General features: G+C 43.0%; 1 protein-coding gene across 2 annotated transcripts in view; it reads left to right on the top strand.

Moving 5' to 3' along the window:
- The first annotated feature begins 3,666 nt into the window (after positions 1 to 3,666).
- Positions 3,667 to 17,253, top strand: part of tekt4 (tektin 4) — a 54,494-nt gene continuing 40,907 nt past the window's right edge. For both annotated transcript variants that reach the window (XM_045690827.1, XM_045690826.1), the window contains exons 1-2: positions 3,667 to 4,206; positions 4,344 to 4,414. In XM_045690827.1, the coding sequence (XP_045546783.1) occupies positions 3,667 to 4,206; positions 4,344 to 4,414 (611 nt within the window). The remainder of the gene's footprint in view (positions 4,207 to 4,343; positions 4,415 to 17,253) is intronic.

Below are 17,253 nucleotides of genomic sequence, written 5' to 3'. Positions count from 1 at the left end.
CAGCGCTGCCTGTGTGTACACATCTAACAGCGCTGTCAAATTAGGCACCAAGACAGAGTTAGAAGGTAGGGTGTTCACAAACAGACTCAACCAAATCATGAGAAAACAAAGATATAATTACTTGACACATTGGAAAGAATTAACAAACAAAAAACTGCTCAAACTAGAATGATATTTGGCCCTAAACAGAGAGTACACAGTGGCAAAATACCTGACCACTGTGACTGACCCAAAATGAAGGAAAGCTTTGACTATGTACAGACTCAGTGGTGTGAGCGGACCAAGTCATTTGGTGTCACTCTAAAGCAGAAAGGTGGAATAAACGAGTCAAGAGTAGGTTTTCTTGATTGAACACAGTTCTCTATTGAGGGATTTCTGACAATACAAACACTCCAACACAGTCAATGAGAATCTCCAAAGGAACAACATACATCTTCTTCTTCTTTAGATGACACAGGATCACATTACGATTATCTTCAAACTATAACAACAATCACATATTCGTCACCGTCTTAATGGATCTTCTTGGATAGCACCTCTCTCTCCGTAGCCATTCTCCAGAGATAGTTTATCTTTCCCTCTCTTGCTGGTTCCATCCTCTCTCTTGTAGGGGAAAGAGAATATCTCATTAGTACCGTCAGCTGTGCTTTATTGCCTCTGGTTACCTTGTCTCACATGCCTTGTTGGGCTACTATCCGTGAGCCCAGCCAGCCCTCTGGTGGTCCTTCCACAGTGGGCATAGCATTGCAATGGAAAAAGGCCGCCGTAGGCAGACCTGGCTTTCAAGAGAAGACAGGCTATGTGCACACTGCCCACAAAATGAGGTGGAAACTGAGCTGCACTTCCTAACCTCCTGCCAAGTGTATGACCGTATTAGAGACACATATTTCCCTCGGATTACACAGATACACAAAGAATTCGAAAACAAACCCAATTCTGATAAACTCCTATATCTACTGGGTGAAATACCACATTGTGCCATCACAGCAGCAAGATTTGTGACCTGTTGCCACAAGAAAAGGGCAATGAGTGAAAAACAAACACCATTGTAAAAACAACACACATATGTTGATTTATACTTTTATACCTTTTGTACTTTACCCATTTGCACATCCAGAAATAAGTCTCTCAATGTTGCCGCTTGTTACAGACCCCCCTCAGCCCCCAGCAGTGCCCTAGACACCATATGTGAATTAATTGACCCCATTTATCTTCAGAGCTTGTACTGTTAGGTGACCTAAACTGGGGCACCCTCATAGATATCATCCTGACCAACCTGCCCTCTAAATAAACCTCTGCTGTCTTCAACCAGGATCTCAGCGATCACTGCCTGCGTCCGTAATGGGTTCGCAGTCAAACGACCACCCCTCAACACTGTCAAACGCTCCCTAAAACACTTCAGCGAGCAAGCCTTTCTAATCCACCTGGCCCGGGTATCCTGGAAGGATATTGACCTCATCCTGTCAGTAGAGGATGCCTGGTTATTTTTTTTAAATGCCTTCCTCACCATCTTAAATAAGCATGCCCCATTCAAGAAATTTAGAACCAGGAACAGATATAGCCCTTGGTTCTCTCCAGACCTGACTGCCCTTAACCAACACAAAAACATCCTGTGGCGTTCTGCATTACCCTGACTGTACGTTTGTTTTATTCCATGTGTAACTCTGTGTTGTTGTTTGTGTCGCACTGCTTTGCTTTATCTTGGCCAGGTCACAGTTGTAAATGAGAACTTGTTCTCAACTGGCCTACCTGGTTAAATAAAGGTGAAATATTATTTTTTATTTTTTAAATACAAATAATTGTTACAACACTGTATATATACATAATAGGACATCTGAAATGTCTTTATTCTTTTGGAACTTTTGTGAATGTAATGTTTAATGTATGTTTGTTTCACTTTTGTTTATTATCTACTTTACTTGCTTTGGCAATGTTAACATATGTTTCCCATGCCAATAAAGCCCTTAAATTGAAATTGAATTGAAAAATTGAGAGAGAGAGAGAGAGAGAGAGAGAGAGAGAGAGAGAGAATGCACACAAATGTGAGGCAGATGAGAAAACACTATCTTAAATGATTGAATAGTAGACAAGCCTGATGGAAAATAACTACTCCCATTGGTCACTCACTAGTTCCTGTTACGTCCTGACCAGTGACCAACCCCCATGCGTGGCACTGTAGCCCGGCACTGTGCTGGGCTACAGTGACCATCCAGCCAGGACGGGGTGTGCCAGCCCTGAGCTCCAGACCTCCGGTGCGCCTCCACGGCCCAGTGTGCCCTGTGCCTGCTCTGCGCACCAAGTCTCCTGTGCGTCTCCCCAGTCTGGTGAGACCGGTTCCAGCTCCCCGTAGGAAGCCTCCAGTAATGATCAACGGTCCGAAGCCTCCAACGATAATCCATGGCATGAAGCCTCCAGTGATGATCCATGGCCCGGAGCCTGTAGGGATGATCCATGGCACGAAGCCTCCAGTGATAACCCATGGCCCGGAGCCTCCAGTGATGAGCCATGGCACAAAGCCTCCAGTGATGAGCCATGGCGCGGAGCCTGCAGCAAAGGTCCTCAGTCCAGAGCCTCCAGCGACGCTCCTCAGCCCGGAGCCTCCAGCGACGCCTCTCAGCCCGGGGCCTTCAGCGACACCTCTCAGCCCGGGGCCTTCAGCGATGGTCTGCAGCCCGGAGTCTTCAGCGACGGTCTGCAGCCCGGAGTCACTGTCATGTCCTGACCAGTGAAAAGGGTCATTTTGCCTTAGTAGAATGGTCAGGGCGTGGCAGGGGGTTGTTTTGTGTGTTTTGGGGGTGGTTATTTTCCGTTTAGTTATTGTACCTGACGGAACTGTTGGTCGTTTGTTATTTTGTAAAGTGTTTCTAATTAAAAGCATCAAGAATGAGCACTATTCACGCTGCGCCTTGGTCTGTTCAGTACGACGTCTGTGACAGTTCCAGTGTAATTGCATCATTACTGTGTGGCAAAGCCCAGTGAAACAGGAAATTCCACTCACACCATATTTATGACAATAAGTACGGGTCAAAAGTAGTACACTATCTAGGGAACATGGTGTCATTTGGGACACAGCCCTGAAGACACTGATTCCCATCAATAGACCACAGACCTATGACTCACTAAAGGGTTTTAAAGTGAAGAATTGGAGGGGTGTGGATATGCTGGGTGTGTGTGTGTGTGTGTGTGTGTGTGTGTGTGTGTGTGTGTGTGTGTGTGTGTGTCTGCATTTATGTTTCTGAAAAAAACAGGGCCACTGCCATCTTAAACGTATCATTGACATTATTAAAACAATTATTATTCATCAGTTAAAGGGGCAATCCGTAGTTGCTACATCCATTTTTGGACATATAAATGGGTATATAAAATTAGTTAGCACACATAACATAGGCCTATTTTCAGATGAGTACATTTGAAAAATGTGTGTGTGTGTGTTCCTCCATGCACCATTTGTTGTTACCTGATAATTCATTTGGAACCGTGGGGCATTATGGCGTGTCCAGTTACAGTGTTTCCTTGGAAACAGGTCACCTGGCAACGCAGCGCAAATACTAAAAAGTGATTCTTCACTTCCCCTGTGTGGCTCTTGTTTTGTTGCAACTCCGTTAACTACAATCCTGTGTCGGATCGCAGTGTTTTTATAATCAGGTACCACCAATTCGCCACAAAATGTCTTCAGAAGTTTTAGTGCCCAGACATAATTTCGACAGCAGGTCAGTTGCCCAAGCAGGCGATCCGTTCCCGCCTACAGACGCAGAGGCCACATTCAAGGAGGGTTTCTATCCCTCCTCCGGCTTGGCGACGGCGGGGTACCGTTCAGCCAAGTACAGCCCGGAGGAATGGCACATCAATAACTTCTCTACCCTTCACCAGGCCGTTACTGACCGAAACAACGCCGAGAGGATTTGCCATGATTCCAAAACACTGTATAAGGAGACCGAGGCCGGGACTCTGCACACCCAAGCTGAGGGGACGCGGCACCTGGGCGAGAGACTGCAGCATATCCACTTCTGGAAGTCGGAGCTGCAGCGGCACATCGAAAAGCTGGTGGCCGAGACAGACCTCCTCCTGCAGCAGAAGAGAAGGCTGTTGAAGTCGCTGGACGCCACCGAGATCCCGTTCGCCATTGCCACGGATAACCTAACCTGTCGGGAACGGCGGCTGGGGCCCGACCTGGTTAAAGACCGCGTAGAGGAGGAGCTGCTTAAGGTGATTAAAACAATAACATCGACTTGTCTTTGCTCTAGTTCACCTAAATACTTGTATCATTACTAAATGTTGCCTAGACGTGATTTCACTAGAAACCAATCTGAAAATAAGGTGATGGCTGTGTTTGTGTACCGCAGGAGGTGGAGTTGATCAGCAGCATCCAGGCTCTGTTGAAGAGAACACTGAGTCAGGCTGTCAATCAAATCAAGTGAGTGTCACAATTCGTGTCACAATCTCCCCGCATTTATTTCAACCAACATGAATATTTTAGATGCATCAGCAGTAACTACATACATGGTTTATTTATAAGATCCTCTCTTTTCATTTGATTGTGTAATCACACATTTCCACACATTAGTCTAGGAAAGGCCTAAAGGACTACAGCTGAGCTGGGTTGTAACCTATTCATTAAGACTACAGCTGAGCTGGGTTGTAACCTATTCATTAAGACTACAGCTGAGCTGGGTTGTAACCTATTCATTAAGACTACAGCTGAGCTGGGTTGTAACCTATTCATTAAGACTACAGCTGAGCTGGGTTGTAACCTATTCATTAAGACTACAGCTGAGCTGGGTTGTAACCTATTCATTAAGACTACAGCTGAGCTGGGTTGTAACCTATTCATTAAGACTACAGCTGAGCTGGGTTGTAACCTATTCATTAAGACTACATCTGAGCTGGGTTGTAACCTATTCATTAAGACTACAGCTGAGCTGGGTGGCAGCCTATTCATTAAGACTACAGCTGAGCTGGGTTGTAACCTATTCATTAAGACTACAGCTGAGCTGGGTTGTAACCTATTCATTAAGAGTACATCTGAGCTGGGTTGTAACCTATTCATTAAGACTACAGCTGAGCTGGGTTGTAACCTATTCATTAAGACTACAGCTGAGCTGGGTTGTAACCTATTCATTAAGACTACAGCTGAGCTGGGTTGTAACCTATTCATTAAGACTACAGCTGAGCTGGGTTGTAACCTATTCATTAAGACTACAGCTGAGCTGGGTTGTAACCTATTCATTAAGACTACAGCTGAGCTGGGTTGTAACCTATTCATTAAGACTACAGCTGAGCTGGGTTGTAACCTATTCATTAAGACTACAGCTGAGCTGGGTTGTAACCTATTCATTAAGACTACAGCTGAGCTGGGTTGTAGCCTATTCATTAAGATTACAGCTGAGCTGGGTTGTAACCGATTCATTAAGACTACAGCTGAGCTGGGTGGCAGCCTATTCATTAAGACTACAGCTGAGCTGGGTTGTAACCTATTCATTAAGACTACAGCTGAGCTGGGTTGTAACCTATTCATTAAGACTACATCTGAGCTGGGTTGTAACCTATTCATTAAGACTACAGCTGAGCTGGGTTGTAACCTATTCATTAAGACTACAGCTGAGCTGGGTTGTAACCTATTCATTAAGACTACAGCTGAGCTGGGTTGTAACCTATTCATTAAGACTACATCTGAGCTGGGTTGTAACCTATTCATTAAGACTACAGCTGAGCTGGGTTGTAACCGATTCATTAAGACTACAGCTGAGCTGGGTTGTAACCGATTCATTAAGACTACAGCTGAGCTGGGTTGTAACCTATTCATTAAGACTACAGCTGAGCTGGGTTGTAACCTATTCATTAAGACTACAGCTGAGCTGGGTTGTAACCTATTCATTAAGACTACAGCTGAGCTGGGTTGTAACCTATTCATTAAGACTACAGCTGAGCTGGGTTGTAACCTATTCATTAAGACTACAGCTGAGCTGGGTTGTAACCTATTCATTAAGACTACAGCTGAGCTGGGTTGTAACCTATTCATTAAGACTACATCTGAGCTGGGTTGTAACCTATTCATTAAGACTACAGCTGAGCTGGGTTGTAACCTATTCATTAAGACTACAGCTGAGCTGGGTTGTAACCTATTCATTAAGACTACAGCTGAGCTGGGTTGTAACCTATTCATTAAGACTACATCTGAGCTGGGTTGTAACCTATTCATTAAGACTACAGCTGAGCTGGGTGGCAGCCTATTCATTAAGACTACAGCTGAGCTGGGTTGTAACCTATTCATTAAGACTACAGCTGAGCTGGGTTGTAACCTATTCATTAAGAGTACATCTGAGCTGGGTTGTAACCTATTCATTAAGACTACAGCTGAGCTGGGTTGTAACCTATTCATTAAGACTACAGCTGAGCTGGGTTGTAACCTATTCATTAAGACTACAGCTGAGCTGGGTTGTAACCTATTCATTAAGACTACAGCTGAGCTGGGTTGTAACCTATTCATTAAGACTACAGCTGAGCTGGGTTGTAACCTATTCATTAAGACTACAGCTGAGCTGGGTTGTAACCTATTCATTAAGACTACAGCTGAGCTGGGTTGTAACCTATTCATTAAGACTACAGCTGAGCTGGGTTGTAACCTATTCATTAAGACTACAGCTGAGCTGGGTTGTAGCCTATTCATTAAGATTACAGCTGAGCTGGGTTGTAACCGATTCATTAAGACTACAGCTGAGCTGGGTGGCAGCCTATTCATTAAGACTACAGCTGAGCTGGGTTGTAACCTATTCATTAAGACTACAGCTGAGCTGGGTTGTAACCTATTCATTAAGACTACATCTGAGCTGGGTTGTAACCTATTCATTAAGACTACAGCTGAGCTGGGTTGTAACCTATTCATTAAGACTACAGCTGAGCTGGGTTGTAACCTATTCATTAAGACTACAGCTGAGCTGGGTTGTAACCTATTCATTAAGACTACATCTGAGCTGGGTTGTAACCTATTCATTAAGACTACAGCTGAGCTGGGTTGTAACCTATTCATTAAGACTACAGCTGAGCTGGGTTGTAACCTATTCATTAAGACTACAGCTGAGCTGGGTTGTAACCTATTCATTAAGACTACAGCTGAGCTGGGTTGTAACCTATTCATTAAGACTACAGCTGAGCTGGGTTGTAACCTATTCATTAAGACTACAGCTGAGCTGGGTTGTAACCTATTCATTAAGACTACAGCTGAGCTGGGTTGTAACCTATTCATTAAGACTACAGCTGAGCTGGGTTGTAACCTATTCATTAAGACTACATCTGAGCTGGGTTGTAACCTATTCATTAAGACTACAGCTGAGCTGGGTTGTAACCTATTCATTAAGACTACAGCTGAGCTGGGTTGTAACCTATTCATTAAGACTACAGCTGAGCTGGGTTGTAACCTATTCATTAAGACTACAGCTGAGCTGGGTTGTAACCTATTCATTAAGACTACAGCTGAGCTGGGTTGTAACCTATTCATTAAGACTCTAGCTGAGCTGGGTGGCAGCCTATTCATTAAGACTACAGCTGAGCTGGGTTGTAACCTATTCATTAAGACTACAGCTGAGCTGGGTTGTAACCTATTCATTAAGACTACAGCTGAGCTGGGTTGTAACCTATTCATTAAGACTACAGCTGAGCTGGGTTGTAACCTATTCATTAAGACTACAGCTGAGCTGGGTTGTAACCTATTCATTAAGACTACAGCTGAGCTGGGTTGTAACCTATTCATTAAGACTACAGCTGAGCTGGGTTGTAACCTATTCATTAAGACTACAGCTGAGCTGGGTTGTAACCTATTCATTAAGACTACAGCTGAGCTGGGTTGTAACCTATTCATTAAGACTACAGCTGAGCTGGGTTGTAACCTATTCATTAAGACTACAGCTGAGCTGGGTTGTAACCTATTCATTAAGACTACAGCTGAGCTGGGTTGTAACCTATTCATTAAGACTACAGCTGAGCTGGGTTGTAACCTATTCATTAAGACTACAGCTGAGCTGGGTTGTAACCTATTCATTAAGACTACAGCTGAGCTGGGTTGTAACCGATTCATTAAGACTACAGCTGAGCTGGGTGGCAGCCTATTCATTAAGACTACAGCTGAGCTGGGTTGTAACCTATTCATTAAGACTACAGCTGAGCTGGGTTGTAACCTATTCATTAAGACTACATCTGAGCTGGGTTGTAACCTATTCATTAAGACTACAGCTGAGCTGGGTTGTAACCTATTCATTAAGTCTACAGCTGAGCTGGGTTGTAACCTATTCATTAAGACTACAGCTGAGCTGGGTTGTAACCTATTCATTAAGACTACATCTGAGCTGGGTTGTAACCTATTCATTAAGACTACAGCTGAGCTGGGTTGTAACCTATTCATTAAGACTACAGCTGAGCTGGGTTGTAACCTATTCATTAAGACTACAGCTGACCTGGGTTGTAACCTATTCATTAAGACTACATCTGAGCTGGGTTGTAACCTATTCATTAAGACTACATCTGAGCTGGGTTGTAACCTATTCATTAAGACTACAGCTGAGCTGGGTTGTAACCTATTCATTAAGACTACAGCTGAGCTGGGTTGTAACCTATTCATTAAGACTACAGCTGAGCTGGGTTGTAACCTATTCATTAAGACTACAGCTGAGCTGGGTTGTAACCTATTCATTAAGACTACAGCTGAGCTGGGTTGTAGCCTATTCATTAAGACTACAGCTGAGCTGGGTTGTAACCGATTCATTAAGACTACAGCTGAGCTGGGTCGCAGCCTATTCATTAAGACTACAGCTGAGCTGGGTTGTAACCTATTCATTAAGACTACAGCTGAGCTGGGTTGTAACCTATTCATTAAGACTACATCTGAGCTGGGTTGTAACCTATTCATTAAGACTACAGCTGAGCTGGGTTGTAACCTATTCATTAAGACTACAGCTGAGCTGGGTTGTAACCTATTCATTAAGACTACAGCTGAGCTGGGTTGTAACCTATTCATTAAGACTACATCTGAGCTGGGTTGTAACCTATTCATTAAGACTACAGCTGAGCTGGGTTGTAACCTATTCATTAAGACTACAGCTGAGCTGGGTTGTAACCTATTCATTAAGACTCTAGCTGAGCTGGGTGGCAGCCTATTCATTAAGACTACAGCTGAGCTGGGTTGTAACCTATTCATTAAGACTACAGCTGAGCTGGGTTGTAACCTATTCATTAAGACTACAGCTGAGCTGGGTTGTAACCTATTCATTAAGACTACAGCTGAGCTGGGTTGTAACCTATTCATTAAGACTACAGCTGAGCTGGGTTGTAACCTATTCATTAAGACTACAGCTGAGCTGGGTTGTAACCTATTCATTAAGACTACAGCTGAGCTGGGTTGTAACCTATTCATTAAGACTACATCTGAGCTGGGTTGTAACCTATTCATTAAGACTACAGCTGAGCTGGGTTGTAACCTATTCATTAAGACTACAGCTGAGCTGGGTTGTAACCTATTCATTAAGACTACAGCTGAGCTGGGTTGTAACCTATTCATTAAGACTACAGCTGAGCTGGGTTGTAACCTATTCATTAAGACTACAGCTGAGCTGGGTTGTAACCTATTCATTAAGACTACAGCTGAGCTGGGTTGTAACCTATTCATTAAGACTACAGCTGAGCTGGGTTGTAACCTATTCATTAAGACTACAGCTGAGCTGGGTTGTAACCGATTCATTAAGACTACAGCTGAGCTGGGTGGCAGCCTATTCATTAAGACTACAGCTGAGCTGGGTTGTAACCTATTCATTAAGACTACAGCTGAGCTGGGTTGTAACCTATTCATTAAGACTACATCTGAGCTGGGTTGTAACCTATTCATTAAGACTACAGCTGAGCTGGGTTGTAACCTATTCATTAAGTCTACAGCTGAGCTGGGTTGTAACCTATTCATTAAGACTACAGCTGAGCTGGGTTGTAACCTATTCATTAAGACTACATCTGAGCTGGGTTGTAACCTATTCATTAAGACTACAGCTGAGCTGGGTTGTAACCTATTCATTAAGACTACAGCTGAGCTGGGTTGTAACCTATTCATTAAGACTACAGCTGACCTGGGTTGTAACCTATTCATTAAGACTACATCTGAGCTGGGTTGTAACCTATTCATTAAGACTACATCTGAGCTGGGTTGTAACCTATTCATTAAGACTACAGCTGAGCTGGGTTGTAACCTATTCATTAAGACTACAGCTGAGCTGGGTTGTAACCTATTCATTAAGACTACAGCTGAGCTGGGTTGTAACCTATTCATTAAGACTACAGCTGAGCTGGGTTGTAACCTATTCATTAAGACTACAGCTGAGCTGGGTTGTAGCCTATTCATTAAGACTACAGCTGAGCTGGGTTGTAACCGATTCATTAAGACTACAGCTGAGCTGGGTCGCAGCCTATTCATTAAGACTACAGCTGAGCTGGGTTGTAACCTATTCATTAAGACTACATCTGAGCTGGGTTGTAACCTATTCATTAAGACTACAGCTGAGCTGGGTTGTAACCTATTCATTAAGACTACAGCTGAGCTGGGTTGTAACCTATTCATTAAGACTACAGCTGAGCTGGGTTGTAACCTATTCATTAAGACTACAGCTGAGCTGGGTTGTAACCTATTCATTAAGACTACAGCTGAGCTGGGTTGTAACCTATTCATTAAGACTACAGCTGAGCTGGGTTGTAACCTATTCATTAAGACTACAGCTGAGCTGGGTTGTAACCTATTCACTAAGACTACAGCTGAGCTGGGTTGTAACCTATTCATTAAGACTACAGCTGAGCTGGGTTGTAACCTATTCATTAAGACTACAGCTGAGCTGGTTTGTAACCTATTCATTAAGACTACATCTGAGCTGGGTTGTAACCTATTCATTAAGACTACAGCTGAGCTGGGTGGCAGCCTATTCATTAAGACTACAGCTGAGCTGGGTTGTAACCTATTCATTAAGACTACAGCTGAGCTGGGTTGTAACCTATTCATTAAGAGTACATCTGAGCTGGGTTGTAACCTATTCATTAAGACTACAGCTGAGCTGGGTTGTAACCTATTCATTAAGACTACAGCTGAGCTGGGTTGTAACCTATTCATTAAGACTACAGCTGAGCTGGGTTGTAACCTATTCATTAAGACTACAGCTGAGCTGGGTTGTAACCTATTCATTAAGACTACAGCTGAGCTGGGTTGTAACCTATTCATTAAGACTACAGCTGAGCTGGGTTGTAACCTATTCATTAAGACTACAGCTGAGCTGGGTTGTAACCTATTCATTAAGACTACAGCTGAGCTGGGTTGTAACCTATTCATTAAGACTACAGCTGAGCTGGGTTGTAGCCTATTCATTAAGATTACAGCTGAGCTGGGTTGTAACCGATTCATTAAGACTACAGCTGAGCTGGGTGGCAGCCTATTCATTAAGACTACAGCTGAGCTGGGTTGTAACCTATTCATTAAGACTACAGCTGAGCTGGGTTGTAACCTATTCATTAAGACTACAGCTGAGCTGGGTTGTAACCTATTCATTAAGACTACATCTGAGCTGGGTTGTAACCTATTCATTAAGACTACAGCTGAGCTGGGTTGTAACCTATTCATTAAGACTACAGCTGAGCTGGGTTGTAACCTATTCATTAAGACTACAGCTGAGCTGGGTTGTAACCTATTCATTAAGACTACATCTGAGCTGGGTTGTAACCTATTCATTAAGACTACAGCTGAGCTGGGTTGTAACCCGATTCATTAAGACTACAGCTGAGCTGGGTTGTAACCGATTCATTAAGACTACAGCTGAGCTGGGTTGTAACCTATTCATTAAGACTACAGCTGAGCTGGGTTGTAACCTATTCATTAAGACTACAGCTGAGCTGGGTTGTAACCTATTCATTAAGACTACAGCTGAGCTGGGTTGTAACCTATTCATTAAGACTACAGCTGAGCTGGGTTGTAACCTATTCATTAAGACTACAGCTGAGCTGGGTTGTAACCTATTCATTAAGACTACAGCTGAGCTGGGTTGTAACCTATTCATTAAGACTACATCTGAGCTGGGTTGTAACCTATTCATTAAGACTACAGCTGAGCTGGGTTGTAACCTATTCATTAAGACTACAGCTGAGCTGGGTTGTAACCTATTCATTAAGACTACAGCTGAGCTGGGTTGTAACCTATTCATTAAGACTACATCTGAGCTGGGTTGTAACCTATTCATTAAGACTACAGCTGAGCTGGGTGGCAGCCTATTCATTAAGACTACAGCTGAGCTGGGTTGTAACCTATTCATTAAGACTACAGCTGAGCTGGGTTGTAACCTATTCATTAAGAGTACATCTGAGCTGGGTTGTAACCTATTCATTAAGACTACAGCTGAGCTGGGTTGTAACCTATTCATTAAGACTACAGCTGAGCTGGGTTGTAACCTATTCATTAAGACTACAGCTGAGCTGGGTTGTAACCTATTCATTAAGACTACAGCTGAGCTGGGTTGTAACCTATTCATTAAGACTACAGCTGAGCTGGGTTGTAACCTATTCATTAAGACTACAGCTGAGCTGGGTTGTAACCTATTCATTAAGACTACAGCTGAGCTGGGTTGTAACCTATTCATTAAGACTACAGCTGAGCTGGGTTGTAACCTATTCATTAAGACTACAGCTGAGCTGGGTTGTAGCCTATTCATTAAGATTACAGCTGAGCTGGGTTGTAACCGATTCATTAAGACTACAGCTGAGCTGGGTGGCAGCCTATTCATTAAGACTACAGCTGAGCTGGGTTGTAACCTATTCATTAAGACTACAGCTGAGCTGGGTTGTAACCTATTCATTAAGACTACATCTGAGCTGGGTTGTAACCTATTCATTAAGACTACAGCTGAGCTGGGTTGTAACCTATTCATTAAGACTACAGCTGAGCTGGGTTGTAACCTATTCATTAAGACTACAGCTGAGCTGGGTTGTAACCTATTCATTAAGACTACATCTGAGCTGGGTTGTAACCTATTCATTAAGACTACAGCTGAGCTGGGTTGTAACCTATTCATTAAGACTACAGCTGAGCTGGGTTGTAACCTATTCATTAAGACTACAGCTGAGCTGGGTTGTAACCTATTCATTAAGACTACAGCTGAGCTGGGTTGTAACCTATTCATTAAGACTACAGCTGAGCTGGGTTGTAACCTATTCATTAAGACTACAGCTGAGCTGGGTTGTAACCTATTCATTAAGACTACAGCTGAGCTGGGTTGTAACCTATTCATTAAGACTACATCTGAGCTGGGTTGTAACCTATTCATTAAGACTACAGCTGAGCTGGGTTGTAACCTATTCATTAAGACTACAGCTGAGCTGGGTTGTAACCTATTCATTAAGACTACAGCTGAGCTGGGTTGTAACCTATTCATTAAGACTACAGCTGAGCTGGGTTGTAACCTATTCATTAAGACTACAGCTGAGCTGGGTTGTAACCTATTCATTAAGACTACATCTGAGCTGGGTTGTAACCTATTCATTAAGACTACAGCTGAGCTGGGTGGCAGCCTATTCATTAAGACTACAGCTGAGCTGGGTTGTAACCTATTCATTAAGACTACAGCTGAGCTGGGTTGTAACCTATTCATTAAGAGTACAGCTGAGCTGGGTTGTAACCTATTCATTAAGACTACAGCTGAGCTGGGTTGTAACCTATTCATTAAGACTACAGCTGAGCTGGGTTGTAACCTATTCATTAAGACTACAGCTGAGCTGGGTTGTAACCTATTCATTAAGACTACAGCTGAGCTGGGTTGTAACCTATTCATTAAGACTACAGCTGAGCTGGGTTGTAACCTATTCATTAAGACTACAGCTGAGCTGGGTTGTAACCTATTCATTAAGACTACAGCTGAGCTGGGTTGTAACCTATTCATTAAGACTACAGCTGAGCTGGGTTGTAGCCTATTCATTAAGATTACAGCTGAGCTGGGTTGTAACCGATTCATTAAGACTACAGCTGAGCTGGGTGGCAGCCTATTCATTAAGACTACAGCTGAGCTGGGTTGTAACCTATTCATTAAGACTACAGCTGAGCTGGGTTGTAACCTATTCATTAAGACTACATCTGAGCTGGGTTGTAACCTATTCATTAAGACTACAGCTGAGCTGGGTTGTAACCTATTCATTAAGACTACAGCTGAGCTGGGTTGTAACCTATTCATTAAGACTACAGCTGAGCTGGGTTGTAACCTATTCATTAAGACTACAGCTGAGCTGGGTTGTAACCTATTCATTAAGACTACAGCTGAGCTGGGTTGTAACCTATTCATTAAGACTACATCTGAGCTGGGTTGTAACCTATTCATTAAGACTACAGCTGAGCTGGGTTGTAACCTATTCATTAAGACTACAGCTGAGCTGGGTTGTAACCTATTCATTAAGACTACAGCTGAGCTGGGTTGTAACCTATTCATTAAGACTACATCTGAGCTGGGTTGTAACCTATTCATTAAGACTACAGCTGAGCTGGGTGGCAGCCTATTCATTAAGACTACAGCTGAGCTGGGTTGTAACCTATTCATTAAGACTACAGCTGAGCTGGGTTGTAACCTATTCATTAAGAGTACATCTGAGCTGGGTTGTAACCTATTCATTAAGACTACAGCTGAGCTGGGTTGTAACCTATTCATTAAGACTACAGCTGAGCTGGGTTGTAACCTATTCATTAAGACTACAGCTGAGCTGGGTTGTAACCTATTCATTAAGACTACAGCTGAGCTGGGTTGTAACCTATTCATTAAGACTACAGCTGAGCTGGGTTGTAACCTATTCATTAAGACTACAGCTGAGCTGGGTTGTAACCTATTCATTAAGACTACAGCTGAGCTGGGTTGTAACCTATTCATTAAGACTACAGCTGAGCTGGGTTGTAACCTATTCATTAAGACTACAGCTGAGCTGGGTTGTAGCCTATTCATTAAGATTACAGCTGAGCTGGGTTGTAACCGATTCATTAAGACTACAGCTGAGCTGGGTGGCAGCCTATTCATTAAGACTACAGCTGAGCTGGGTTGTAACCTATTCATTAAGACTACAGCTGAGCTGGGTTGTAACCTATTCATTAAGACTACATCTGAGCTGGGTTGTAACCTATTCATTAAGACTACAGCTGAGCTGGGTTGTAACCTATTCATTAAGACTACAGCTGAGCTGGGTTGTAACCTATTCATTAAGACTACAGCTGAGCTGGGTTGTAACCTATTCATTAAGACTACATCTGAGCTGGGTTGTAACCTATTCATTAAGACTACAGCTGAGCTGGGTTGTAACCTATTCATTAAGACTACAGCTGAGCTGGGTTGTAACCTATTCATTAAGACTACAGCTGAGCTGGGTTGTAACCTATTCATTAAGACTACAGCTGAGCTGGGTTGTAACCTATTCATTAAGACTACAGCTGAGCTGGGTTGTAACCTATTCATTAAGACTACAGCTGAGCTGGGTTGTAACCTATTCATTAAGACTACAGCTGAGCTGGGTTGTAACCTATTCATTAAGACTACAGCTGAGCTGGGTTGTAACCTATTCATTAAGACTACAGCTGAGCTGGGTTGTAACCTATTCATTAAGACTACAGCTGAGCTGGGTTGTAACCTATTCATTAAGACTACAGCTGAGCTGGGTTGTAACCTATTCATTAAGACTACAGCTGAGCTGGGTTGTAACCTATTCATTAAGACTACAGCTGAGCTGGGTTGTAACCTATTCATTAAGACTACAGCTGAGCTGGGTGGCAGCCTATTCATTAAGACTACAGCTGAGCTGGGTTGTAACCTATTCATTAAGACTACAGCTGAGCTGGGTTGTAACCTATTCATTAAGAGTACAGCTGAGCTGGGTTGTAACCTATTCATTAAGACTACAGCTGAGCTGGGTTGTAACCTATTCATTAAGACTACAGCTGAGCTGGGTTGTAACCTATTCATTAAGACTACAGCTGAGCTGGGTTGTAACCTATTCATTAAGACTACAGCTGAGCTGGGTTGTAACCTATTCATTAAGACTACAGCTGAGCTGGGTTGTAACCTATTCATTAAGACTACAGCTGAGCTGGGTTGTAACCTATTCATTAAGACTACAGCTGAGCTGGGTTGTAACCTATTCATTAAGACTACAGCTGAGCTGGGTTGTAACCTATTCATTAAGACTACAGCTGAGCTGGGTTGTAGCCTATTCATTAAGACTACAGCTGAGCTGGGTTGTAACCTATTCATTAAGACTACAGCTGAGCTGGGTTGTAGCCTATTCATTAAGACTACAGCTGAGCTGGGTTGTAACCTATTCATTAAGACTACAGCTGAGCTGGGTTGTAACCTATTCATTAAGACTACAGCTGAGCTGGGTTGTAACCTATTCATTAAGACTACAGCTGAGCTGGGTTGTAACCTATTCATTAAGACTACATCTGAGCTGGGTTGTAACCTATTCATTAAGACTACAGCTGAGCTGGGTTGTAACCTATTCATTAAGACTACAGCTGAGCTGGGTTGTAACCTATTCATTAAGACTACAGCTGAGCTGGGTTGTAACCTATTCATTAAGACTACAGCTGAGCTGGGTTGTAACCTATTCATTAAGACTACAGCTGAGCTGGGTTGTAACCTATTCATTAAGACTACAGCTGAGCTGGGTTGTAACCTATTCATTAAGACTACAGCTGAGCTGGGTTGTAACCTATTCATTAAGACTACAGCTGAGCTGGGTTGTAACCTATTCATTAAGACTACAGCTGAGCTGGGTTGTAACCTATTCATTAAGACTACAGCTGAGCTGGGTTGTAACCTATTCATTAAGACTACAGCTGAGCTGGGTTGTAACCTATTCATTAAGACTACAGCTGAGCTGGGTTGTAACCTATTCATTAAGACTACAGCTGAGCTGGGTTGTAACCTATTCATTAAGACTACAGCTGAGCTGGGTTGTAACCTATTCATTAAGACTACAGCTGAGCTGGGTTGTAACCTATTCATTAAGACTACAGCTGAGCTGGGTTGTAACCTATTCATTAAGACTACAGCTGAGCTGGGTTGTAACCTATTCATTAAGACTACAGCTGAGCTGGGTTGTAACCTATTCATTAAGACTACAGCTGAGCTGGGTTGTAACCTATTCATTAAGACTACAGCTGAGCTGGGTTGTAACCTATTCATTAAGACTACAGCTGAGCTGGGTTGTAACCTATTCATT

The sequence above is a fragment of the Salmo salar genome, chromosome ssa12, assembly GCF_905237065.1.
Source record: "Salmo salar chromosome ssa12, Ssal_v3.1, whole genome shotgun sequence".
In the NCBI taxonomy this organism is placed as follows: domain Eukaryota; kingdom Metazoa; phylum Chordata; class Actinopteri; order Salmoniformes; family Salmonidae; genus Salmo; species Salmo salar.
This window is presented reverse-complemented; position numbering and strand designations above follow the sequence as displayed.